The sequence below is a fragment of the Heterodontus francisci genome, chromosome 33, assembly GCF_036365525.1.
Source record: "Heterodontus francisci isolate sHetFra1 chromosome 33, sHetFra1.hap1, whole genome shotgun sequence".
Classification (NCBI taxonomy): Eukaryota; Metazoa; Chordata; class Chondrichthyes; order Heterodontiformes; family Heterodontidae; genus Heterodontus; species Heterodontus francisci.
The window spans coordinates 56016528-56042959 of record NC_090403.1 but is presented as its reverse complement, the minus strand read 5'-3'; the positions used below and the strand labels follow the sequence as shown (position 1 = coordinate 56042959).

General features: G+C 45.1%; 1 protein-coding gene across 1 annotated transcript in view; it reads right to left on the bottom strand.

Annotated features, from left to right (window-relative positions):
* LOC137348249 (endoplasmic reticulum protein SC65-like) overlaps positions 1 to 26178 on the bottom strand; it is a 28469-nt gene extending 2291 nt beyond the window's left edge. Inside the window, exons 1-6 of the mRNA XM_068013659.1 lie at positions 25633 to 26178; positions 13350 to 13499; positions 12535 to 12706; positions 11016 to 11144; positions 6450 to 6595; positions 774 to 857 (exon numbers count right to left, since the gene is read on the bottom strand). Of these exons, the coding sequence (XP_067869760.1) occupies positions 774 to 857; positions 6450 to 6595; positions 11016 to 11144; positions 12535 to 12706; positions 13350 to 13499; positions 25633 to 26097 (1146 nt within the window). The 5' untranslated portion in view covers positions 26098 to 26178. The remainder of the gene's footprint in view (positions 1 to 773; positions 858 to 6449; positions 6596 to 11015; positions 11145 to 12534; positions 12707 to 13349; positions 13500 to 25632) is intronic.
* Between the last annotated feature and the right edge of the window lie 254 nt (positions 26179 to 26432).

Genomic DNA, 26432 nt, shown 5'->3' with positions numbered 1-26432 from the left:
AATGTAGGAAACACAGCAGCTAATTTGTGCACAGCAAGCTCCCACAAATATCAATGAGATAATGAGCATATAATCTGTTTTTAGTGATGTTTGTTGAAGGATAATTACTGGCCAGGACAACCGGGAGAAATCCCCTGCTTTTCTTCAAAATAGTGCCCTGGGATCTTTTACATCCACCTGAGGGGGAAGACGGGGCCCCGGTTTAACATTCCATCCAAGAGACAGCATCTCTGACAGTGCAGCACCCTCAGTACTGACCTTCTAATAGTCCCGACAGAAAAACAAAACAATATTAAATGATTGAAGAATTCTAACAGTGTTTGTCTTGTATTTTCTTGAGTTTAGAAGATCTGGTCAAGATGTTTAAAAGTTACAGAGGTAAGGGGGTTACAGAGAAACTATCTCCTCTGATGGGAGAATCAAAAACAACAGGACATAATCTCAAAATTAGAGCAAAGACATTTGGGTGAAATCTGGAAGCATTTCTTCATCACTAAAAGTAGTGGAAATTGGAACTGTCTCCCCCAAAAGGCTGTGGATTCTGGGGGTCAAGATAGTAGATTCGATTTTTGTTGGGTAAGGACATCAAGGGATATGGAACAAAGGCGGGTTGATGGAGATGAGATATTGATCAGCCATGATCTAACTGAATGGTGCAGCAGACTCAAGGGGCTGAACAGCTCCTCCTGTTCCTACAGTCCTAGAAAGCTCAGCAAAGCTGGTTAAATATCTGACAAGTCGGCATGTTGCCATCACTGATCCACAAAACTCACCTCGTCATCTGACTGCAGAAAGTTGTCCGCAAATTCCAGTAACTGGATCTGTAGCTGGGTCTGGTTATAGTAAAGGTGAGCATCCTGGAAACAGGAGGAAAAGGACAGAGCAGTTACAGAAAGGATCAATAACTGACCCCAAACATCAGCAACGTTCCAAAGGAATCAATAACCAATCCCCAATAAGCTGTTAATAAAGCGTGACCCTGGGCTTTATAAATAGAGGTAGAGTATAAAAGCAAGGCAGTTACACTAAACCTTTCTAAATCACTGGTTAGGCCTCAGCTGGAGGATTGTGTCCAATTCTGAGCATCACATTCAGGAAGAATTTTTTTTTACAAAACATGGTGCGAGACTAATAAATGTTGGCATTAGAGGGATTTGCGTACTTTTGTAGATGAATTCCAGAAAGTTAACATGGAGGTACAAGAAGCAATTAGCAAGGCAAATGATATGTTGGCCTTTACTGCAAGGGGATTGGAGTCTAAGAGTAAGAAAGTCTTTATAATTTATAATTATATAGGGCCTTGGTGAGGCCACACCTGGAGCATTGTGTATAGTTCTGGTCTCCTTACCCAAGGAAGGGAAAAGCTGCCTTAGAGGGAATGCATAAAGGTTCACCGATTCCTGGGATGAGAGGGTTGGCCTACGAGGACAGATGGAGTGGAATGTTCTACACTCTCTGCAGTTTAGAGGATTGAGAGGTGATCTCATTGAAATGTACAAAATTCTTACTGGGCTTGACAGGGTAGATGCTGAGAGACAGTTTCCCCTGGCTGGAGAGTTTAAAACTAGGGGCCAATTAGGATGGAGATGAGGAGAAATTTCTGCACTCAGAGTTGTGAATCTTTGGAATTCTCTAACCCAGAGAGCTGTGGATGCTCTGTCATTGAATACGTTCAAGAGATCAATATATTTTTGGGAACTAAGGAAATCAAGAGGTCTGAGGATATGAGGGTGAAATTCAGTCATCTTATTGAGTGGTGAAGCAGGGTCGAGAGGCCATAAAACCTACTCCTGATCCTATTTCTTATGTTCTTAAGGCCTTGGAGAGGGTTCAGTGGAGATTTACCTAAATGTTATCAGAAATGAGGGACTTCAGTTATAAAGCTGGGATTGTTCTCCTTATAACAGAGAAGGTTATGAGGAGATTTAAGAGGTCTTCAAAATTATGAGGGATTAGGATGAATAGGGAATACTGTTTCTACTGACAGGAGTGTTGGTAATCAAAGGACACAGAATTAAGGTAAGTGGAACTAGAGGGGAGCAGAGGAGATTTTTTTATTTTAAACACACGAGTTATGATGATCAGGAATGGACTGACTGAAAGGACAGTGGACATTTGTTGGTCTATAGGGAAAGAGGAGGAGAGTGGGACGAAGTGGATAGCTCCACCAAAAAGCCAGGAATGAGTGATTTCCACTGAATAATATCCTGCATCTCTGCTCTATGCCACATTGGGACTTTAAACAGGGTTGGGGAGGAGAGCTGCACATCACATTCCAGTGTTAGGCTTCTCCCTTTAGACCTGTTTAAAAATGGACAGGTGTGGGGTGTAGTAACTAGGACACCCTGTGGACAGGGGCCAGGAGTTTCCAGGAGGTTACGCTGTTTTTTTGTGTTCAGCACAATCTGCCCAAAACCCAATGCAAAATATGGCAGAATTTCAAGAGCAAAGTTGAGGCGGCTTTTACAATTAAGCTTTATTTTAAGGCAGAGGGGCACGAAGACACTCTTTAAAAGCTTTAGATATCAAAAGAAAAAGGATTTACTAAGAAACTGACTACTGTACACCAGTGAAACTAGTAAATGGTTCTGAACAGTTTTTAAAAAGTTATTTCATGAATAATTAATTGAGTTATTCACAGGTAGTGGACCAGACACTGATTAATAATACTTATTTTTGTGATAAACCCATTTTCAGCTTTAGTAATAAAACTGCACCACTTACCATGCAAATACATCAAGGAATATTACAAAGAAAAAATGTTTAAATTACATTCAATGTCCAATTGTGATGGTTCAGGGCAGATTTTACGTTCATAATATGCAAATGAGTTTGAGCAGAAATTTGAGCAAAAAAAAACACCACTTCCAAAAACTGTCACTAATTGCATGTGAACTGGTGATGCGGCAAAAGCAGAAACTCTTACCCAGTACATTGAGTTTACAGCAAAGAAATAGGCCATTCGGTCCATCTGCTCAGTGCTGGTTTTAATGCTCCACCTTACCTCAGCCTCCAGATATGAAATCATTCACAGTTTAAACTCAGCCATTGAAAACCAGCACTTTATTACCTTGCTTTTCAATCACTGAATCAATTGTGGAACCTGCCCCATCACCTGATCAATTCGCAACACACGTGAGGAAATCAGGTGATGACAGAACTGTGCCCCGCAGTGATGCCTTTGTAGTGTAATAGCCCATGAACCCTCATCATCTCGACTTACAAGTAAGGAATTGCTGCCTCATGAGGCAGCACCTTCAGGAGAGGAGGGCAGAAACCAGAGACATTTTTTGGTAGTGTTTTGACAATGAACAGGATGCCATTTGACAACTTTACCTGTTATCATGTGGATACAATCATTTAAAATGATCTCTCCATGAATTCAGTACTAAAAGTTCAGCCCCCTCTGGTGGTGCCTCAGCGAATTACCATCACAGAACAGGGTACAGACAGTGAGACCGTGACCATCGCAGAACAGGGTACAGGCAGTGAGACCGTGACCATCGCAGAACAGGATACAGGTAGTGAGACCGTGACCATCGCAGAACAGGGTACAGACAGTGAGACCGTGACCATCGCAGAACAGGATACAGGCAGTGAGACCGTGACCATCGCAGAACAGGGTACAGACAGTGAGACCGTGACCATCGCAGAACAGGGTACAGGCAGTGAGACTGTGACCATCGCAGAACAGGGTACAGGTAGTGAGACCGTGACCATCGCAGAACAGGGTACAGGTAGTGAGACCGTGACCATCGCAGAACAGGGTACAGGCAGTGAGACCGTGACCATTGCAGAACAGGGTACAGGTAGTGAGACCGTGACCATCGGAGAACAGGATACAGGTAGTGAGACCGTGACCATCGCAGAACAGAGTACAGGCAGTGAGACCGTGACCATCGCAGAACAGAGTACAGGCAGTGAGACCGTGACCATCGCAGAACAGGATACAGGTAGTGAGACCGTGACCATCGCAGAACAGGGTACAGGCAGTGAGACTGTGACCATCGCAGAACAGGGTACAGGCAGTGAGACCGTGACCATCGCAGAACAGGATACAGGTAGTGAGACCGTGACCATCGGAGAACAGGATACAGGTAGTGAGACCGTGACCATCGCAGAACAGGGTACAGACAGTGAGACCGTGACCATCGCAGAACAGGGTACAGGCAGTGAGACCGTGACCATCGCAGAACAGGATACAGGTAGTGAGACCGTGACCATCGCAGAACAGGATACAGGTAGTGAGACCGTGACCATCGCAGAACAGGATACAGGTAGTGAGACCGTGACCATCGCAGAACAGGATACAGGTAGTGAGACCGTGACCATCGCAGAACAGGGTACAGGCAGTGAGACCGTGACCATCGCAGAACAGGGTACAGGCAGTGAGACCGTGACCATCGCAGAACAGAGTACAGGCAGTGAGACCGTGACCATTGCAGAACAGGATACAGGTAGTGAGACCGTGACCATCGCAGAACAGGGTACAGGCAGTGAGACTGTGACCATTGCAGAACAGGGTACAGGCAGTGAGACCGTGACCATCGCAGAACAGGATACAGGTAGTGAGACCGTGACCATCGCAGAACAGGGTACAGGCAGTGAGACTGTGACCATCGCAGAACAGGGTACAGGCAGTGAGACTGTGACCATTCCAGAACAGGGTACAGGCAGTGAGACCGTGACCATCGCAGAACAGGATACAGGTAGTGAGACCGTGACCATCGCAGAACAGAGTACAGGCAGTGAGACCGTGACCATCGGAGAACAGGATACAGGTAGTGAGACCGTGACCATCGCAGAACAGAGTACAGGCAGTGAGGCCGTGACCATCGGAGAACAGGATACAGGTAGTGAGACCATGACCATCGGAGAACAGGATACAGGTAGTGAGACCGTGACCATCGCAGAACAGAGTACAGGCAGTGAGACCATGACCATCGCAGAACAGGGTACAGGCAGTGAGACCGTGACCATCGCAGAACAGGGTACAGGCAGTGAGACTGTGACCATCGCAGAACAGGGTACAGGTAGTGAGACCGTGACCATCGCAGAACAGGGTACAGGCAGTGAGACTGTGACCATCGCAGAACAGGGTACAGGCAGTGAGACTGTGACCATTGCAGAACAGGGTACAGGCAGTGAGACCGTGACCATCGCAGAACAGGATACAGGTAGTGAGACCGTGACCATCGCAGAACAGAGTACAGGCAGTGAGACCGTGACCATCGGAGAACAGGATACAGGTAGTGAGACCGTGACCATCGCAGAACAGAGTACAGGCAGTGAGACCGTGACCATCGGAGAACAGGATACAGGTAGTGAGACCGTGACCATCGCAGAACAGAGTACAGGCAGTGAGACCGAGACCATCGGAGAACAGGCTACAGGCAGTGAGACGAAGAGGGACTGCTCATCTGAGATTTTCTATTTCATTCACCAGATGCAACAGAAAATGTCAGGCTTACTAAATCTCACTGAGGTTAGGATGCCTGCAGTTTTAAATCTTAACTTGCATTTATTGCACATCAGACATCCCAAAGCACTTCATTCATTGACATTATGTATTTTATACACAGTAAGCCAATCTCTTGACAGTGTTTGGTCAGGATACTAGGGTATCTGTATCTTTTGTCAGCAGTGGCTGATTGGTTAGCATTCGCCTCTGAGTCACAAGGTTGTGGGTTCAAGTCCCATTCGAAAGATTCGAGCATATAATCTAGTGACACTCCAGTGCCGTACAGAGGGAGCACTGCACTGTTGGAGGTGCTATCTTTCTGACGGGACATTAAACCAATAACCTGTCTGCTCTCTCAGGTGGATGTAAAAGATCCCATGGCCACTATTCAAAGAAGAGCAGGGGAGTTCTCTCTGGAGTCATGGTCAATATTTATCCCTTAACAATCACCATAAACAGATTATCTGGTTTTCTGACTGCTGTTTTTGGGATCTTGCTGTGCACAACTTGACTGCCATGTTTCCTACAGCATAACTGTGACTACACTTGCAAAAGTATTTCATTGGCTGTGAAGTGCTTTGGGATATCCTGAGGTCGAGAAAGGTGCTATATAAATGCAAGTTCTTTCTTTCTTAACCTGAACCATCGGAACAAGCAGATGGGGCTTTGGTTTAATGTTGCATCAGAAAGACAGCACCTCTGTCAGTGCAGCACTCCCTCAGTATTGCACTGGAATGTCAGCCTGAATTTTGCGCTCAAGTCTCTGGGGTGAGGCTTGAACGTACAATCCTCTGGCTCTGAGGCAGAAGTGCTGCCATGGTTGACACTGACTCAAAGCAGCAGTATAATGAGGAGTACATCACTTTGCCCCCCCATTAGGGACACAGTTTTCCCTAGGTGGGTGGGGGAAGCGGTCACGTAATCTGACACAGAAGCTTCATGATGGTGTGAGCAGGGTACAGGAAATGGAGGAAAGCTTTGTACTCACAGTGCGAGGTTGGAAATCTACTTCCTGTAGACCCCACTGCTCCCGGTAAAATCGATAATACACCAGGTTCTGCTGCATGATTTCATCTTGTGGATCAAAGAGCATGTAGGTAGCTACGCAGGGCACTGCATTCTTAATATCGTTCACTGCGCAAAAAGAAAAGAATTATTTCCCACTAAAATGAAAATCAAATACTGAGGGTGCTGGAAATCTAAAATAAACACAGAAAATGCTGGAAACACTCAGCAGGCCAGGCAGCGTGTGTTGAGAGAAAAACAGAGCTCACATTTCAGTACAATGACCTATCAGAATTGTGTTCCTCTCTCCAGACGCTGCCTGACCTGCTAAATGTTTCCAGCATTTTCTGCTTTTATTTAAGACTAATTTCCCTGCAGTTCCTCCCTTTATGTGACTTTATTTTTTTTTTAGAACATTACAGCGCAGTACAGGCCCTTCGGCCCTCGATGTTGCGCCGACCTGTGAAACCATCTGACCTACACTATTCCATTTTCATCCATGTGTCTATCCAATGTCCACTTAAATGCCCTTAAAGTTGGCGAATCTACTACTGTTGCAGGCAGGGCGTTCCACGCCCTTACTACTCTCTGAGTAAAGAAACTACCTCTCACATCTGTCCTATATCTATCACCCCTCAACTTGAAGCTATGTCCCCTCGTGTTTGTCATCACCATCCGAGGAAAAAGACTCTCACTATCCACCCTATCTAACCCTCTGATTATCTTATATGTCTCTATTAAGTCACCTCTCCTCCTCCTTCTCTCCAACGAAAACAACCTCAAGTCCCTCAGCCTTTCCTCGTAAGACCTTCCCTCCATACCAGGCAACATCCTAGTAAATCTCCTCTGCACCCTTTCCATAGCTTCCACATCCTTCCTATAATACGGTGACCAGAACTGCACGCAATACTCCAGGTGCGGTCTCACCAGAGTTTTGTACAGCTGCAGCATGACCTCGTGGCTCCGAAACTCGGCCCCCCTACTAATAAAAGCTAACACACCATATGCCTTCTTAACAGCCCTATTAACCTGGTTAGCAACCTTCAGGGATTTATGCACCTGGACACCAAGATCTCTCTGTTCATCTACACTACCAAGAATCTTCCCATTAGCCCAGTACTCTGCATTCCTGTTACTCCTTCCAAAGTGAATCACCTCGCACTTTTCCGCATTAAACTCCATTTGCCATCTCTCAGCCCAGCTCTGCAGCCTATCTATGTCTCTCTGTACCCGACAACATCCTTCGGCACTATCCACAACTCCACCGACCTTAGTGTCATCCGCAAATTTACTAACCCACCCTTCTACACCCTCTTCCAGGTCATTTATAAAAATGACAAACAGCAGTGGCCCCAAAACAGATCCTTGCGGTACACCACTAGTAACTAAACTCCAGGATGAACATTTGCCATCAACCACCACCCTCTGTCTTCTTTCAGCTAGCCAATTTCTGATCCAAAGCTCTAAATCACCTTCAACCCCATACTTCCGTATTTTCTGCAATAGCCTACCGTGGGGAACCTTATCAAACGCCTTACTGAAATCCATATACACCACATCCACTGCTTTACCCTCATCCACCTGTTTGGTCACCTTCTCGAAAAACTCAATAAGGTTTGTGAGGCACGACCTACCCGTCACAAAACCGTGCTATCGCAAATGAACTTATTCTTTTCAAGATGATTATAAATCCTGTCTCTTATAACCTTTTCCAACATTTTACCCACAACCGAAGTAAGGCTCACAGGTCTATAATTACCAGGGCTGTCTCTACTCCCCTTCTTGAACAAGGGGACAACATTTGCAATCCTCCAGTCTTCCGGCACTATTCCTGTCGACAATGACGACATAAAGATCAAGGACAAAGGCTCTGCAATCTCCTCCCTAGCTTCCCAGAGAATCCTAGGATAAATCCCATCTGGCCCAGGGGACTTATCTATTTTCACATCTTCCAAAATTGCTAACACCTCCTCCTTGTGAACCTCAATCCCATCTAGCCTCGTAGCCTGAATCTCAGTATTCTCAACAACATTTTCTTTCTCTACTGTAAATACTGACGCAAAATATTCATTTAACACTTCCCCTATCTCCTCTGATTCCACACACAACTTCCCACTACTATCCTTGATTGGCCCTAATCTAACTCTAGTCATTCTTTTATTCCTGATATACCTATAGAAAGCCTTAGGGTTTTCCCTGATCCGATCCACCAATGACTTCTCGTGTCCTCTCCTTGCTCTTCTTAGCTCTCCCTTTAGATCCTTCCTGGCTAGCTTGTAGCTCTCAAGCGCCCTAACTGAGCCTTCACGTCTCATCCTAACATAAGCCTTCTTCTTCCTCTTGACAAGCGCTTCAACTTCTTTAGTAAACCACGGCTCCCTCGCACGACAACTTCCTCCCTGCCTCACAGGTACATACTTATCAAGGACACGCAGTAGCTGCTCCTTGAATAAGCTCCACATTTCGATTGTTCCCATCCCCTGCAGTTTCCTTCCCCATCCTACACATCCTAAATCTTGCCTAATCGCATCATAATTTCCTTTCCCCCAGCTATAATTCTTGCCCTGCGGTATATACCTGACCCTGCCCATCGCTAAGGTAAACCTAACCGAATTGTGATCACGATCACCAAAGTGCTCACCTACATCTAAATCTAACACCTGGCCGGGTTCATTTCCCAGTACCAAATCCAATGTGGCATCACCCCTGGTTGGCCTGTCTACATACTGTGTCAGAAAACCCTCCTGCACACACTGGACAAAAACTGACCCATCTAAAGTACTCGAACTATAGTATTTCCAGTCGATATTTGGAAAGTTAAAGTCCCCCATAACAACTACCCTGTTACTCTCGCCCCTGTCGAGAATCATCTTCGCTATCCTTTCCTCTACATCTCTGGAACTATTCGGAGGTCTATAAAAGACTCCCAACAGGGTAACCTCACCTCTCCTGTTTCTAACCTCAGCCCATACTACCTCAGTAGACGAGTCCTCAAACGTCCTTTCTGTCGCTGTAATACTCTCCTTGCCACACCCCCCCTCTTTTACCATCTTCTCTGTTCTTACTGAAACATCTAAATCCCCTTATTCAAAGGAACAGGAAGAGGCCATTCAGCCCCTTGATTCTATCCCACCATTCAATGAGGTCATGGCTGATCTGTGCCTCAACTCCATTTTCCTCGGTGTTGATGGGCTTTCTTGAACAGCTTAGTCTTTGAAGTGGTTTGATGCAACTGAGTGGCCACTTCAGAGAGTAGTTAAGAGTGAGAGTCAACCACGCTGGTATGGGACTGGAGTTACATGTAGGCCAGGTAAGGATGGTAGGTTTTTACAACAACCCAACAGCTTTGTGATCATTTTTACGAGACCAGCTTTCCTTTAAACGGAAGTCAAATTCTCAAAGTGCCCTGGTGGGATTTGAACACTAGTTCTCTAGGGATTATTAGTCCAGTAACATAACCACCACACCACCATATCCTACATATTCTGGTTGGGGTACAGCCCCTTAAGCACTGCCTGCTCTCCAAGGCCTCAATTCAGGCCTGCAGAGTTTGCTCTTCGCTTTGAAAAATTGGTGCTGTCCCTTTAATGGGAAGAAGCTGTTAATTGGTTAATTGTGTGTCAATGGTTTAATTATATGCAGGTGAAGGGTGTTAATTGGGGGTCTTAGTTGAGCACTTATAAGCAGACACTCACTGAGACTGGTGAAGGGTTTGAGTGAGGAGCTATGTGTTCGTAATCCTTTTATTCTGCACAATAAATGTGAACCTGAGTAAATATAGGCTCCAGCATTATCCTTCTGTAACAAGCTTTCTGGAATTTATCAGAAGCCACCGTGAATCCAAGCTGTAAAAGGTCTTCAGGTAATCGCTTAACACATTACTACAAAAGTCAGCCACGCCCAGAGTAAACAGCATCTGCAAAGGAGATTGAAGAGAAACAGTAAAAGCATTCACACACAAACACAAGTAGAGACACGAGAGCAGCAGCAGTAGCCTGTGTCTGCTTCATGCTTTTACTGTAGAGGGAATGGACTGAGCCGTGGGTAGAGGTAGAGACAAAATCAGGCTGCGGCACTGGAGGAGCCAGTGCCAGGAACCACAACGGACATAACAGAGAACACCAGCGATCAGTCAGAGACACGCATCCTGGGAGTGTGGTAGGATGAGAATGGATTGAGGGACTCACACACACAAACAGGCAGAGACAGATACAAAATAACAGGGTCAGAAATATACAGACAAACACACCAGCAAAAGAGAAAGAGAGATACAGAGATACAGACAGGCAGACAAAGAGATAGGCAGAGTCAGACAGACAGACAGCCAAGAGTTGGATAGAGTGAGGCACGAGACAGATTGGCAGACATAAAAGCAAGTTAAACTGGTAAAGGGAACTAGATGGTCCTGATATTTGTAAGGGTGAGTGAGAGAGAGTGTGAGTGTTGCTCTGTGTATTTGTGTGAGTGTGAGCAGGTGTGCGTGACTGTGTGTAGACAGTGTTGCTCTGTGTCTGTCTGGTGCTCTGTGTATTTAAGCAAGTATACTTACATTTGTAATATGCAAACTGTAGGTAATGGTACATTGTTGCAACAAACTTCTCCACGAAGAATCCCCCAACATTGGGAGTTAGAATCTGGTCACATTTCACTTTGCATTTCAGTGTTTCAATGTAGTGATCTGTGAACAGAGAACCACCAGAATCACAGACTGCAGGAAATCTGTACAGTTTGGCCTGAGGCATTCTAAACCAGAAAGAACTGTAAAGTATACAGGGGTCAACATATGGAACAGGTATTATAAGGATCCAGGTACATTTCTGCATCTGAAAGGAGTGGTGTTTGTTCGAGATATCTCATAGGAGAAAGGGGATAACTGGATGGGCAGATAAAATGGAGCAAGAGTGTCCAGTACACAATATGTTACTACACTACATTCCACATTACAGTGTTACTCTGCATTATAACACTACTCTACAGGTTACTCCATTACTCCTCTACATGTTACACTAAGTTGCTACATTACTCTGTAATCAGTGTCAAGGACATTAGTGGGAACCTTCACTAACCTAAACTAACCCCATTTCAGCACCGAGCTCACCTTGAGCCATATCCACGGCCCCATTCCCCTTCCACAGCCTTGGCCCTCCCTATCTCTAATCTCCTCCAGCTCTACAACCCTCCAGGATATCTGTGCTGCTCCAGATCTAGCCTCTTGAGGATATGAATTTAATCACTCCACCATTGGTGGCTGTAACATCAGCTGCCTGTGGCCTAAACTATGGAATTCCCTCCCTAAACCCCTATGCCTCGTTATCTCTCTCTTGTTCTTTAAGGCACTCCTTATAACCTCTGTCCTGGACCAAGCTTTTGTCATCTGCCCTAATATCGCCTTATATGGCTCATTGTCACTCACTCCTGCCCATCCAAGCTGGCATAACTCAGGTGAGCTCTGCCATTTTGGGGCCTCAGTTTACCCGTGAGCCTGAGGTTTCAGTCTCCACTTCAATAGAAACCATCCTCCACTACCATAGAGGTTGCCAACTCTCCAGGATTGCCCTGGAGTCTCCAACAATTCCTGATTAATCTCCAGGACACTGGCAGCAAACCCAGGAGAGAAATCATTGTGGCTTAAAAATGATTTTTAAAAATTTTCTTTGAAAACTTATTAGTTATAAAAGTATTAGAGATGATAAAGAAAGGCTGTTTGAGTGGATGGAGTATTTAGAAGGAAGAGGTCATGCAATGAAAACAGCAAGGCTATGTCCAACCAGAGTCAGCATCTACACCACCAGGATGGAAATGGTGTATGTGACTGCGTGGAAAATGGACAGACTCCCCGTATTTTTGCCAAAGCTAGCCCATAATAAAAACAGGGAAGATCTTGCACACAACATAATCCAGGACAGTGAATGAAATGCTTGCACTCAAAGTGTCTAAGAGGAATCAAACACGAAGGGACTAAGGAGGCTATAAAACCAGCAGGTTCTATCGTCCTGGAGTGGAGCCTAGTTAGACTGTCAGGTAAAGCTAGGATTCGGAGAGTGATCCTTCTACACGATGTGACTCACCTGCCACTGCCGGGTAGAAGTCCTTGAAATCGGTCACGTCGTACGATTCATCACAGCCGCTGATACATTCCTGATACGCTTTGTAATATTCAGGTAGTGCGTTCTCCATGTCAGTTATACTGCTGCGGAAATTCCCGATGTTATAAGCTTTCACAGCTTTCAGAAACAGTGCCTATCCGGAGTTAAAGAATAGCACAGGTCAGGATTCATGTTCCCATTTCCCTTTCCCTCCTACTCCTCTCCACATCCTCACACATCATTCCCTGCCCGTGATAGTGGGAAAGTAACCTGCATCCAGATTTTCTACTGGGGGACATAGCTCAGGCTGGGAGCTGGGATTGCAGAAGTGTCAGGACGCAGCATTCCAGGATCAGGGTTAATCTGGGATACAGCATTCTGGGAGGGCAATGCTGGGATACAACAGCTAGGATTAGGGACAACACAGGAAGCAACAGAAGACAGCCAGAGTCGGAAGAGCGCTGGGATGCAACACTCCAGGTGAGGTGGCCTCTACAGAGGGCCCTGCTCCTTCGAATCCTTGAAGGGTGGTAGAGACAGAAACCCTCGTCCCATTTAAAAATACTTGAATATACACTTGAATGCATCAACCTACAAGGCTATGGACCAGGAGCTGCAAAGTGGGATTAGCGTGGCTATTCTCTGTCGGCCAGCACAGACATGATGGGCCGAATGCCCACTTTCTATGGCATAGATTTTTCTATGTTTCTCTCTCTGTCTGCACCTGGATACCCTGTACACAGCTATTCGACCCGGTTAGGCCTTGAGCTGCCATTTCTAAATTTGCCACGACTTACCTCGTGTTCTCGGGCTTCCACATCAATGAGGTAAGTCTCGATGTCGGGGATGGTTTTATAATAAGTCATCTTCTTCTGCATTGCAACATCTTTGGGATTCTTTTGCAGGAACGTGTGAGCAGCAGCAATAGATTTCCCCAGATTATTGACCTGTGATCAAAAAGCACAAGTCAGAGAGAGAAAGCAAGAGAGAGAGAGAATTTACAAGGTCAGACAACCAGGAACCCCTAGTCCCAGACACAGAGACAGACAAGAGCCCCTAGTCCCAGACACAGAGACAGACAAGAGCCCCTAGTCCCAGACACAGAGACAGACAAGAGCCCCTAGTCCCAGACACAGAGACAGACAAGAGCCCCTAGTCCCAGACACAGAGACAGACAAGAGCCCCTAGTCCCAGACACAGAGACAGACAAGAGCCCCTAGTCCCAGACACAGAGACAGACAGGAGCCCCTAGTCCCAGACACAGAGACAGACAGGAGCCCCTAGTCCCAGACACAGAGACAGACAGGAGCCCCTAGTCCCAGACACAGAGACAGACAAGAGCCCCTAGTCCCAGACACAGAGACAGACAAGAGCCCCTAGTCCCAGACACAGAGACAGACAGGAGCCCCTAGTCCCAGACACAGAGACAGACAAGAGCCCCTAGTCCCAGACACAGAGACAGACAGGAGCCTATAGCTCCTGCCCGAGCAGCACCTGAGGTTGAAGATGTAGCGTTGTGATAGACTAAGACATTGCTTAATTCCTGCTGCTCCTACATTACACAGCATTGCCAGAATACTTGTCTTGCTGTGTCTTTTCTGCCCCAGCAACCTGCACCCCTCCACCCTGCCCCACAGCTCCAGCCCTCTCTCTGAGGGAGTGCCTCTTCCTGAGGCAGTGGATGAGGTGCTACAATTGCTAGGAGGAAAATACAAAATAACTGGGTGTCCCCCCTCTCCACCAGCAGCCCCGGTCTCCACCAGCAAAGTCCTCATAAACATGATCAGCTGCAATCTCCTCCATGGTCAAATATTTGAAACAAAGGGATAGGAGTAGGCCAATCAATCCCTCAAGGCTGTACTGGCACTCAATTAGATCATGACTGATCTGTACCTCAAGCCAATTTGCTCCACGTCAGTTCACAGATGAAGACTGGCCATAGGGTGAGATACTTGGGACACAGCCTCACCCTCAGAATAAACCCCAGCAATAGTCAATGCCTGAACAAGGGAAAGTGAAAGCCCAGTTCTGAAGAAGGAGCCAATTCAAAATGTTAATCCAGTTTCTGGACAGACACTGATGGACCTTCGGAGCTGAAATAAAAACAAGAAATGCTGGAACCACTCAGCAGGTCTGGCAGCATCTGTGGAAAGAGAAGCAGAGTTAACGTTTCGGGTCAGTGACCCCTCTTCGGAACTAGACCTTTGGATCTGGTCAGCCACTCCTTTAATATTCCATACCTTCCTCATCATTTTCGACAGTAACTGGGATTTCCAGACACCCTTTCACCACAGTGCTGGGAATGGATTACGTGACTTCAGGATTTCTACAAGCTCTTTTCAGCCAATGAAGTACGTTTGAAGTGCAGTCACTGTTGTAAAGTGGGAAACATGGCAGCCAGTTTGTGCACAGTAAGATCCCACAAATAGCAATGCTGCGATAATGTATTTTTTTGTGATGTTGGTTGACGGGAGCTCTCCTGTTTTTCCTCTAACAGCGGCCATGGGAACTTGCACATTCATCTGAGAGCATCAACAGAGCCTCGGTTTTAAGACTCATCGGAAAGTTGGCACCACTGACAGTGCAGCACCCACTCAGTACTACATTGGCTTGTCAGCCTGGAACAGGTGCTCATGTCTCTATAGAGGAGCTTAAACTCATGAGCTTATTTCAGATTGCTATCCACCGAGCTAAAGTAAACACGATCTGTGTGTAGTTACGGGGCGTCACCCTTCCCGAAGGCTGGGAACCAGAGTGTGAGCCTTTAGAAACAGCATGAAAGAAAATGGAAACCAGCTTTTCAATGATTAAATGGAAGTTATTTAGCAGACAGGTTAGTAACTAGAGGACACATGAGAATTGGCCAAAGAACCATAGACGACATAAGGAAACTTTTTTTTTTTTTTTTTACACACAGCAAATTGTCATCAACATATGAATCAGGAGCAGGAGTAGACCACTCGGCCCCTCAAGCTTGTTCCCACATTCAACAAGGCGTTTTATAAGTATATTAAGGGCAAGAGGATAACCAGGGAAAGAGTAGGGCCCATTAGGGACCAAAGTAGCAATGTGTGTGTGGAGCTGGAGGACATAGGTTTTTTTTAATTCATTCATGGGATGTGGGTGTCACTGGCCAGGCCAGCATTTATTGCCCATCCCTAATTGCCTTTGAGAAGGTGGTGATGAGCTGCCTTCTTGAACCACTGCAGACCTTGTGAGGTAGGTACACCCACAGTGCTGTTAGGAAGGGAGTTCCAGGATTTTGACCCAGCGACAGTGAAGGAACAGCAATATAGTTCCAAGTCAGGATGGTGTGTGACTTGGAGGGGAACTTGCAGGTGGTGGTGTTCCCATTCATCTGCTGCCCTTGTCCTTTTAGGTGGTAGAGGTCGCGAGTTTGGAAGGTGCTGTCTAAGGAGCCTTGGTGCGTTGCTGCAGTGCATCTTGTCGATGGTACACACTGCTGCCACTGTGCGCCGGTGGTGGAGGGAATGAATGTTTGTAGATGGGGTGCCAATCAAGCGGGCTGCTTTGTTCTGGATGGTGTCGAGCTTCTTGAGTGTTGTTGCACCCATCCAGGCAAGTGGAGAGTATTCTATCAAAGTCCTGACTTGTGCCTTGTAGATGGTGGACAGGCTTTGGGGAGTCAGGAGATGAGTTACTCGCCTCAGGATTCCTAGCCTCTGATCTGCTCTTGTAGCCACAGTATTTATATGGCTACTCCAGTTCAGTTTCTGATCAATGGTAGCCCCTAGGATGATGATAGTGGGGGATTCAGTAATGGTAATGCCACTGAATGTTAAGGGGAGATGGTTAGATTCTCTCTTGTTGGAGATGGTCATTGCCTGGCACTTGTGTGGCGCAAATGTTACTTGCCACTTATCAGCCCAAGCCTGGATATTATCCAGGTCTTGCTGCATTTCTACACAGACTGTTTCAGTGAGGTTTTAAATGATTGTTTTTCATCTGTGTTCACTATGGAGAAGGACGATGTAGGTGTAGAGGTCAGGGAGGGGGATTGTGACGTACTTGAACATATTAGCATTGAAAGGGAAGAAGTATTAGCTGTTTTAGCAGGCTTAAAAGTGGATAAATCTTCAGGCCCAGATGAGATGTATCCCAGGCTGTTATGTGAGGCAAGGGAGGAGATTGCAGGGGCTCTGACACAAATTTTCAAATCCTCTCTGGCCACAGGAGAGGTACCAGAGGACTGGAGGACAGCGATTGCGGTACCATTATTCAAGAAGGGTAGCAGGGATAAACCAGGTAATTACAGGCCAGTGAGTCTAACATCAGTGGTTGGGAAACTATTGGAAAAAATTCTGAGGGACAGGATTAATCTCCACTTGGAGAGGCAGGGATTAATCAGGGATAGTCAGCATGGCTTTGTCAGGGGGAGATCGTGTCTAACTAACTTGATTGAACTTTTCGAGGAGGTGACTAGATGTGTAGATGAGGGTAAATCAGTTGATGTAGTCTACATGGACTTCAGTAAGGCTTTTGATAAGGTCCTGCATGGGAGATTGGTTAAGAAGGTAAGAGCCAGTGCGATCAGGGAAATTTGGCAAATTGGATCCAAAATTGGCTTAGTGGCAAGAGGCAGAGAGTGATGGTCGAGGGTTATTTTTGTGATTGGAAGCCTGTGACCAGTAGTGTACCACAGGGATCGGTGCTGGGACCCTTGTTGTTTGTTGTGTACATTAACGATTTAGACGTGAATATAGGAGGTATGATCAGTGAGCTCACAGATGACAGGAAAATTGGTGGTGTCGTAAATAGTGAAGAGGAAAGCCTTAGATTACAGGACGATATAGATGGGCTGGTAAGATGGGCAGAGCAGTGGCAAATGGAATTTAATCCTGAGAAGTGTGAGGTGATGCATTTTGGGAGGACTAACAAGGCAAGGGAATATACAATGGATGGTAGGATCCTAGGAAGTACAGGGGGTCAGAGGGACCTTGGTGTACTTGTCCATAGATCACTGAAGGCAGCAGCATAGATAGATAAGGCAGTTAAGAAGGCATATGGGATACTTGCCTTTATTAGCCGCAGCATAGAATATAAGAGCAGGGAGGTTATGATGGAGCTGTATAAAACGCTAGTTAGGCCACAGCTGGAGTACTGTGTACAGTTCTGGTCACCACACTATAGGAAGGATGTGACTGCACTGGAGAGGGTGCAGAGGAAATTCACCAGGATGTTGCCTGGGCTGAAGCATTTCAGCTATGAAGAGAGACTGGATAGGCTAAGGTTGTTTTCCTTAGAGCACAGAAGGCTGAGGGGGGAAATGATTGAGGTATACAAATTTGCGAGGCATAGATAGGGTAGATAGGAATAAACTTTTTCCCTTAGTGGCAGTGTCAATAACCAGGAAGCATAGATTTAAGGTAAGGGGAAAGAGGTTTAAAGGGGATTTGAGGAAAACATTTTTCACCCAGAGGGTGGTTGGAATCTGGAACGCACTGCCTGAAGAGGTGGTAGAGGCAGGAACCCTCACAACATTTAAGTAGTATTTAGATGAGCACTTGAAATGCCATAGCAGACAAGGCTACAGGCCAAGTGCTGGAAAATGGGACTAGAATAGATAGGTGCTTGATGGCCAGCACAGACACGATGGGCTGAAGGGCCTGTTTTTGTGATATATAACTCTAAGATCATGGTTTTAAAATTCCAATATCAGGTCATTATTAATTGTTGTTTTCAAAGGTTTTTCGCTCTCCGCGGGTCAGTTTCAAATAGAGTAAAGCTCCCTCCAATCCACACTGTCCCATCAAACACTCCCAGAGCAGGTACAGTATGGGTTAGATACAGAGTAAAATGTTCTGCACTGTGATGAGATGGGAAATCCTAATCTAATTTTGGGAAACTATTCCAAGACTTTCTCCCCAAAGATGAGTTCTGTCCCTGAAGCAGCATTTAGAGAGGAGTCCAGAACAACTCCGATCTTACATACGAATTAGGAGCAGGAGCAGGAGTAGGAGTAGGCCACTCGGCCCCTCGAGTCTGCTCCACCATTCAATAAGATCATGGCTGAACTGATTGTAACCCCAACTCCACATTCCCCCCTACCCCCAATAACCTTCCACCCCCTTGCTTATCAAGAATCTATCTACCTCTGCCTTAAAAATATTCAAAGACTCTGCTTCCACCGCCTTTTGAGGAAGAGAATTCCAAAGACTCACGACCCTCTGAGAGAAAACAATTCTCCTCATCTGTCTTAAATGGGCGACCCCTTATTTTTAAACAGTGACCCCTAGTTCTAGATTCTCCCACAAGAGGAAACATCCTTTCCACATCCACCCTGTCAAGACCCCTCAGGATCTTATATGTTTCAATCAAGTCGCCTCTTACTCTTCTAAATTCTAGCAGATACAAGCCTAGCCTGTCCAACCTTTCCTCACAAGACAGCCCGCCCATTCCAGGTATTAGTCTAGTAAACATTCTCTGTACTGCCTCCAATGCATTTACATCCTTCCTTAAATAAGGAGACCAATACTGTACACAGTACTCCAGATGTGGTCTCACCAATGCCCTGTATAGCTGAAGCATAACCTCCCTACTTTTGTATTCAACTCCCCTCGCAATAAACAATAACATTCTATTAGCTTTCCTAATTACTTGCTGTACTTGCACACTAACCTTTTGCGATTCATGCACTACGACACCCAGATCCCTCTGTATCTCAGAGCTCTGCAATCTCTCACCATTTAGATAACATGCTTCTTTTTATTCTTCCTGCCAAAATGGACAATTTCCCACTTTCCCACATTATACTCTATTTGCAAGATCTTTTCCCACTCACTTAACCTATCTATATCCCTTTGTAGCCTCCTTATGCCCTCGTCACAACTTATTTTCCTACCTATCTTTGTGTAATTAGCAAATTTAGCAACCATACCTTCGGTCCCTTCATCCAAGTCATTTATATATAAATTGTAAAAGGTTGAGGCCCCAGCACTGATCCCTGTGGCACACCACTTGTTACATCTTGCCAACCAGAAAAAGGACCCATTTATGCCTACTCTCCATTTCCTGTTAGCTAGCCAATCTTCTATACATGCTGATGTTATAACCTACACCATGAACTTTTAATTTCTGCAATAACCTTTGATGTTGTGCCTTATCAAATGCCTTCTGGAAATCTAAGTACAGTACATCCACTGGTTCCCCTTTATCCACAGCACATATTACTTCTCAAGGGCAATTAGGGATTGGCAATAAATGCTGTGCTAGCCAGCGACGCCCATATCCCATGAATGAATAAAAAAAACTTCTTCAAAGAACTCCAATAAATTGTTTAAACATGATTTCCCTTTCACAAAACCATGTTGACTCTGCCTGATTACCTTGAATTTTTCTAAATGCCCTGCTATAACATCTTTAATAATAGCTTCTAACATTTTCCCCAAGACAGATGTTAAGCTAACTGGCCTGTAGTTTCCTGCTTTCTGTCTCCCTCCCTTTTTGAATAAAGGAGTTACATTCGTTATTTTCCAATCTAACGGAACCTTCATCGAATCTAGGGAATTTTGGAAAATTAAAACCAACATATCAACTATCTCAGTTAACGTTTCGGGTCAGCGACCCTTCTTCGGAACTGACAAATATTAGAAAAGTCACAGATTATAAACAAGTGAGGTGGGGGTTGGGCAAGAGATAACAAAGGAGAAGGTGCAGATTGGACCAGGCCACATAGCTGACCAAAAGGTCACGGAGCAAAGGCAAACAATATGTTAATGGTGTGTTGAAAGACAAAGCATTAGTACAGATTAGGTGTGAATATACTGAATATTGAACATCAGCAAGTGCAAACCTGAAGAAAAACAACCTGAAAAAAACAGTGAGTAAGCAAACTGAACAAACTAAGATGAAATGAAATAAATGCAAAAAAAGATTGTAAAAAATGTAAAAAGGAATGCAAAAAAAGGAAGAAAAAATAACTAAAAATGAAAGTAAAGTGGGGGGCTGTCATGCTCTGAAATTATTGAACTCAATGTTCAGTCCAGCAGGCTGTAGTGTGCCTAATCGGTAGATTAGATTGTTTTTGTTTCAGATTCTACCGATTAGGCACACTACAGCCTGCTGGACTGAACATTGAGTTCAATAATTTCAGAGCATGACAGCCCCCCACTTTACTTTCATTTTTAGTCATTTTTAGTTATTTTTTCTTCCCTTTTTTTGCATTCCTTTTTACATTTTTTACAATCTTTTTTTGCATTTATTTCATTTCATCTTAGTTTGTTCAGTTTGCTTACTCACTGTTTTTTTCAGGTTGTTTTTCTTCAGGTTTGCACTTGCTGATGTTCAATATTCAGTATATTCACACCTAATCTGTACTAATGCTTTGTCTTTCAACACACCATTAACATATTGTTTGCCTTTGCTCCGTGACCTTTTGGTCAGCTATGTGGCCTGGTCCAATCTGCACCTTCTCCTTTGTTATCTCTTGCCCAACCCCCACCTCACTTGTTTATAATCTGTGACTTTTCTAATATTTGTCAGTTCCGAAGAAGGGTCGCTGACCCGAAACGTTAACTCTGCTTCTCTTTCCACAGATGCTGCCAGACCTGCTGAGTGAATCCAGCATTTCTTGTTTTTGTTTCAGATTTCCAGCATCCGCAGTATTTTGCTTTTATATCAACTATCTCACTGGCCACTTCTTATAGGACCCGAGGATGAAGTCCATCAGGACCTGGGGACTTGTCAGCCCACAGCTCCAACAATTTGCTCAGTACCACTTCCCTGGTGATTGTAATTTTCTTGAGTTCCTCCCTCCCTTCCATTTCCTAATTTACAGCTATTTCTGGGATATTACCTGTATCCTCTATAGTGAAGACCGATGCAAAATACCTGTTCAATTCATCTGCCATCTCCATATTTTCCCTCATTAATTCTCCAAACTCACGCTATAGGACCAATACTCACTTTGTTAACTCTTTGTTTGTTTTAAAATATCTATAGAAACTCTTACTATCTGGTTTTATATTTCTAACTAGTTTTCTCTCATACTCTAATTTTTCCCTCCTTATCAATCTTTTAGTCATTCTTTGTTGTTTTTTATATTCTGTCCAATCTTCTCACCTGCCTCCCATCTTTGCACAATTATATGTTTTTTCTTTAAATTTGATACTATCTTTAATTTTTTTAGTTAACCACGGATGGTGGGTCCTCCCCTTAGAATTTTTCTTTCTCGCTGGAATATATCTATTCTGTATATTCTGAAATATCCCCTTCAATGTCTGCCACTGCATCTCCATTGACCTATCCCTTAACCTACTTTGCCAGTTCACTTTTTCTAGCTCTGCTTTCATGCCCTCATAATTGCCTTTGTTTAATTTTAAAATACTAGTCTTAGACCCATTCATCTCTCCCTCAGACTAAAGGTAAAATTCAATCATATTATGATCGCTGCTACCTAGGGGTGCCTTCACTATGAGGTCATCAATTAATCCTATCTCATTGCACAATACCAGGTCTGGTATAGCCTACTCTCTGGTTGGCTCCAGAACCTACTGTTCGAAGAAACTGTCCCGAACTCATCCAGGCTACCTTCGCGCATCTGATTTTTCCAGTCTATTTGTAGATTAAAATTCCCTATGATTATCGCCGTACCTTTCTGACAAACACCCATTATTTCTTCCTTTATACCCAGTCATACCATGTGGTTACTGTTAGGGAGCCTGTACACAACTCCCACAAGTGACTTCTTGCTTTTATCATTTCTCATCTGGACCCAAACCACTTCGACATCCTGGTTTCCTGAACTTAGGTCATCCCTCTCTATTGTGCTAATACCATCATTAATTAACAGAGTTACCCCTCCACCTTTTCCTAGTTTCCCGTCCTTCCGAAATGTCATGTACCCTTCAATATTCAGGTCCCAATCTATGTCATCCTGTAGCCATGTCTCTGTAATGACTATCAGATCGTACTTCTTTGTTTCTATTTGGGCTTTCAGTTCATCTGTTTTGTTTCGAATGCTACGTGCATTCAGATACAGAGCCTTTAGTTTTGTCATTTTATTATTTTTGTAACATCTAGGTTTGACTGATTTACTGTTAGATTTGTACTCTCTATCCCTTCTTGTCACAGTCTAATTATTATTTTCCACATTAATACCTTTTTCTCTTGCCTTGTCTCTACTCTTTGATTTACCACATCTCCTCAAAATATTGTGATCCGGAATGCGCTGCCTGGAAGAGCAGTGGAAGCAGATCAATAATAATTTTCAAAGGGAGTTTGGATAAGTACTTGAAGGGGGAAAGTTTGCAGGGTTGTGGGGAAGGAGCAGGGCGAGTGGGTCTAATTGGATAACTCTTTCAAAGAGCTGGCACAGGCACGATGGGCTGAATGGACTCTTCCAGGCTGCACTATTCTGCATGTTTTGCTCGAGCTGACATTGCTGTAACAGTTCCAAATCCTTTCCTGGAGAATCCACAAGTACAAAAATGGCTTTATTCCATGAATAAAATGTCAGGAGAAGCTGTAGAGGCAAACAATGTCTGGTCACCATTAGACTAGCTTTTTTTAAGTTCCAGATTTATTAATTGAATTCAAATTTCACCATCTGCCCTGGTGGGATTCGAACCCATATCCCCAGAGCATTAGGCTACTTGTCCAGTGACATTACTACAACACCACCGCCTCCCCTGTATCAGAAAGCACAGAGGGCCAGGGATGAATTTGAAAATTCACTACGTTGAGTAAGGGACAGGTGACAGGGATTGGGCTCTTAGGGGAGTTGGGATTTGGGAAGAGTTTAAAAAATACTTCCTCTGTTCTAGTGATGATGGAAAGCGAAGAGGAGTTTTTTTTTGTTAAAAACATGATTAGGACTAGAGATGGCCAGTGGTGAAACAAATTCTATAATAGTTTTTAAACAGGAAAATGGATAAATATTTCTAAAGGATTTTTTTTAAGCATCTGGAACGATGTCAGGGAATGGGTTTAAGGGTTCTTTCAGAGAGTCAGCATGGGCAGGATGGACAGAATGGCCTCCTTCTGCCCACCAAGTCCTGTTCACCCATCATCCCTGTGCTCACCTGTGCCCTACACTGGCTCCTGGCCTGGAAAGACTTCAGTTTTAAAATTCCCATTCTTGTTTTCAAATCGCTCCCCATCTCTGTAACCTCCTCCAGCCCCTACAACCCTCCCTATCTCTGTAACCTCCTCCAGCCCCTACAACCCTCCCTATCTCTGTAACCTCCTCCAGCCCCTACACCCCTTCCTATCTCTGTAACTTCCTCCAGCCCCTACACCCTCCCTATCTCTGTAACCTCCTCCAGCCCCTACAACCCTCCCTATCTCTGTAACCTCCTCCAGCCCCTACAACCCTCCCTATCTCTGTAACCTCCTCCAGCCCCACAACCCTCCCTATCTCTGTAACCTCCTCCAGCCCCTACAACCCTCCCTATCTCTGTAACCTCCTCCAGCCCCACAACCCTCCCTATCTCTGTAACCTCCTCCAGCCCCTACAACCCTCCCTATCTCTGTAACCTCCTCCAGCCCCACAACCCTCCCTATCTCTGTAACCTCCTCCAGCCCCTACAACCCTCCCTATCTCTGTAACCTCCTCCAGCCCCTACAACCCTCCCTATCTCTGTAACCTCCTCCAGCCCCACAACCCTCCCTATCTCTGTAACCTCCTCCAGCCCCACAACCCTCCCTATCTCTGTAACCTCCTCCAGCCCCACAACCCTCCCTATCTCTGTAACCTCCTCCAGCCCCACAACCCTCCCGAGATCTCTGCACTCCTCTAATTCCGGCCTCTTGATCATCTCTGATTTCCTTCATTGGCGGCTCTGCCTTCAGCTGCCTGGGCCCTAAGCTCTGGAATTCCCTCTCGAAACCATCTCTCTCTCTCCTTAAAACCCAAGTCACCTGTCCTAACATCTCCTATTATGGACTAAATTAAAAGCAAAATACTGCGGATGCTGGAAAATCTGAAATAAAAACAAGAAATGCTAACGAAAACGTTAACTCTGTTTCTCTCTCCAAAGAGGCTGCCAGACCTGCTGAGTATTTCCAGCATTTCTTGTCTTTATCTCCTTTTATGGCTCGTGTCAAATGTTGGAAAGCGCCTGGGAATATTTTCCTGTGCCAAGGGCGCAAGTTGCGCCGGTAAATTCTGTATAATGTTATGTAGTTCTGCTCCTGCGGTCTTGTGTCCGGCTGTTTTTAATGGGAAATCTCACAGCCCTGTTGCTTCCCTGATCCAAGTGCTTGGGCATTCCTGAATGCAGCGCTCCAGCTATTTTGTGAATAGGGCGAGCTGTCAGTCACAACCCGGGAGGAGCCAAGCTGAACACCGGGAAGACGTGGCAATTTTCTCAGCCTGAAGGAACTGCTTGAAAGCAGTTAAAGGAACATGTTGCAGAGGGGGCTTGAAAACTGGTTAATTTCTTCCAGGGGAAACACAAGGAACTAACATCTCAGAACAAAGCAATTCACCGACAGACAATCGCGACTTCCCGAATGAGCGGAAATGAAAGGGAGGGAACGAGGGGATAGAGCGAAGGAGAAAAGGAGAGAGGGAATACAGTTAATGAGCTGGAATGAATTGATTAAACCCAGTTCAGATTTACTCGCTCGTCCGGTTTATTTTACCGTTAGAATTAAATCACCGTCTAAAATAATTCGCGACAACGACTGAAACTTTCCGAACTTTCTTGTTGTTGATAGTTTAAATAAACTGTAATTACAATGGAACTTTTTCAGGTTTTAAACTAACATAAAAGCGCAAATTGTGAAAAATGTGAAATTAAAAGAAGCCGAGCATTGAAAACATTGTAATGTCAACTTTTAATAAATAAATAACCCGAAGCCCCAACCACCAAAAAAAAACTCAACAATCGGATTCTAAAATGTGGAATATAATTTAATGATAATATCTTGTATTTCATTTAATGGATACATTGTAATATTAATGCAACTAATCACAATATTACTGATCGAACGAAAAGTCACAAGTGAAACGTTAACTCTGTTTCTCTCTCCACAGACACTGCCTGACCTGCTGAGTATTTCCAGCACTTGCTGTTTTTATTACTGATCTAATGTTGTATTTGTTTGGGTTCCTACCTGGAAGTATGCATTCTCCAAGTATTTGTAGGGAATCCGTGATTCGAAGTGTTGCAGGGTTTCTCTCTGGGGGGAAGTGAGTTTGAATACGGCCAGGGAGTGTTTACAAGTCCTGAGACAGACGGCACGGTGCAGGATGTGAGCGAACGCCCTGAGTTCCCTGAAGTCCCCGGGAGAGAGAGTGTGTTGGCCGGCCTGGGGCCCGCTGCAGTTGTTGCTGCAGTAAGCCTGGCTCTCCCGCAGCAGTCGGTGGACACGGAGGCTGAGCTCCAGGTACCTGATACTCTCTCTCCAGTTCTCAGCCGCATATTGTTCCATGGAGTAACGGTAGGCAGAGTCCAGGGGGATCAGCTCACCCTCCGGGAAACTTCGGAAACTGTACTTCTCATACTGGGCGCCTGCCAACAACAAAGCGCTCAGGAGAAACACGGCCCCGGTCACAGTGAACCTCCCGCTCCGCTCCATCGCCCTCCTCTTCCTGACTGCCTGCACGTAGCTCAGGAGCTGACATGGACACAGGCCCTGCAGCAGATCCGAGGAGGAGGCAAGGACTCAACAGGGTCTTAGAGCCCACTTATTAAATCCCGCCCCAAGTTTTAAAATTCCAATATCAGGTCATTATTAATCGTTGTTTTCGAAGATTTTTCGCTCTCCGCGGGTCAGTTTCAAATAGAGTAAAGCTCCCTCCAATCCACACTGTCCCATCAAACACTCCCAGAGCAGGTACAGTATGGGTTAGATACAGAGTAAAATGTTCTGCACTGTGATGAGATGGGAAATCCTAATCTAATTTAGGGAAA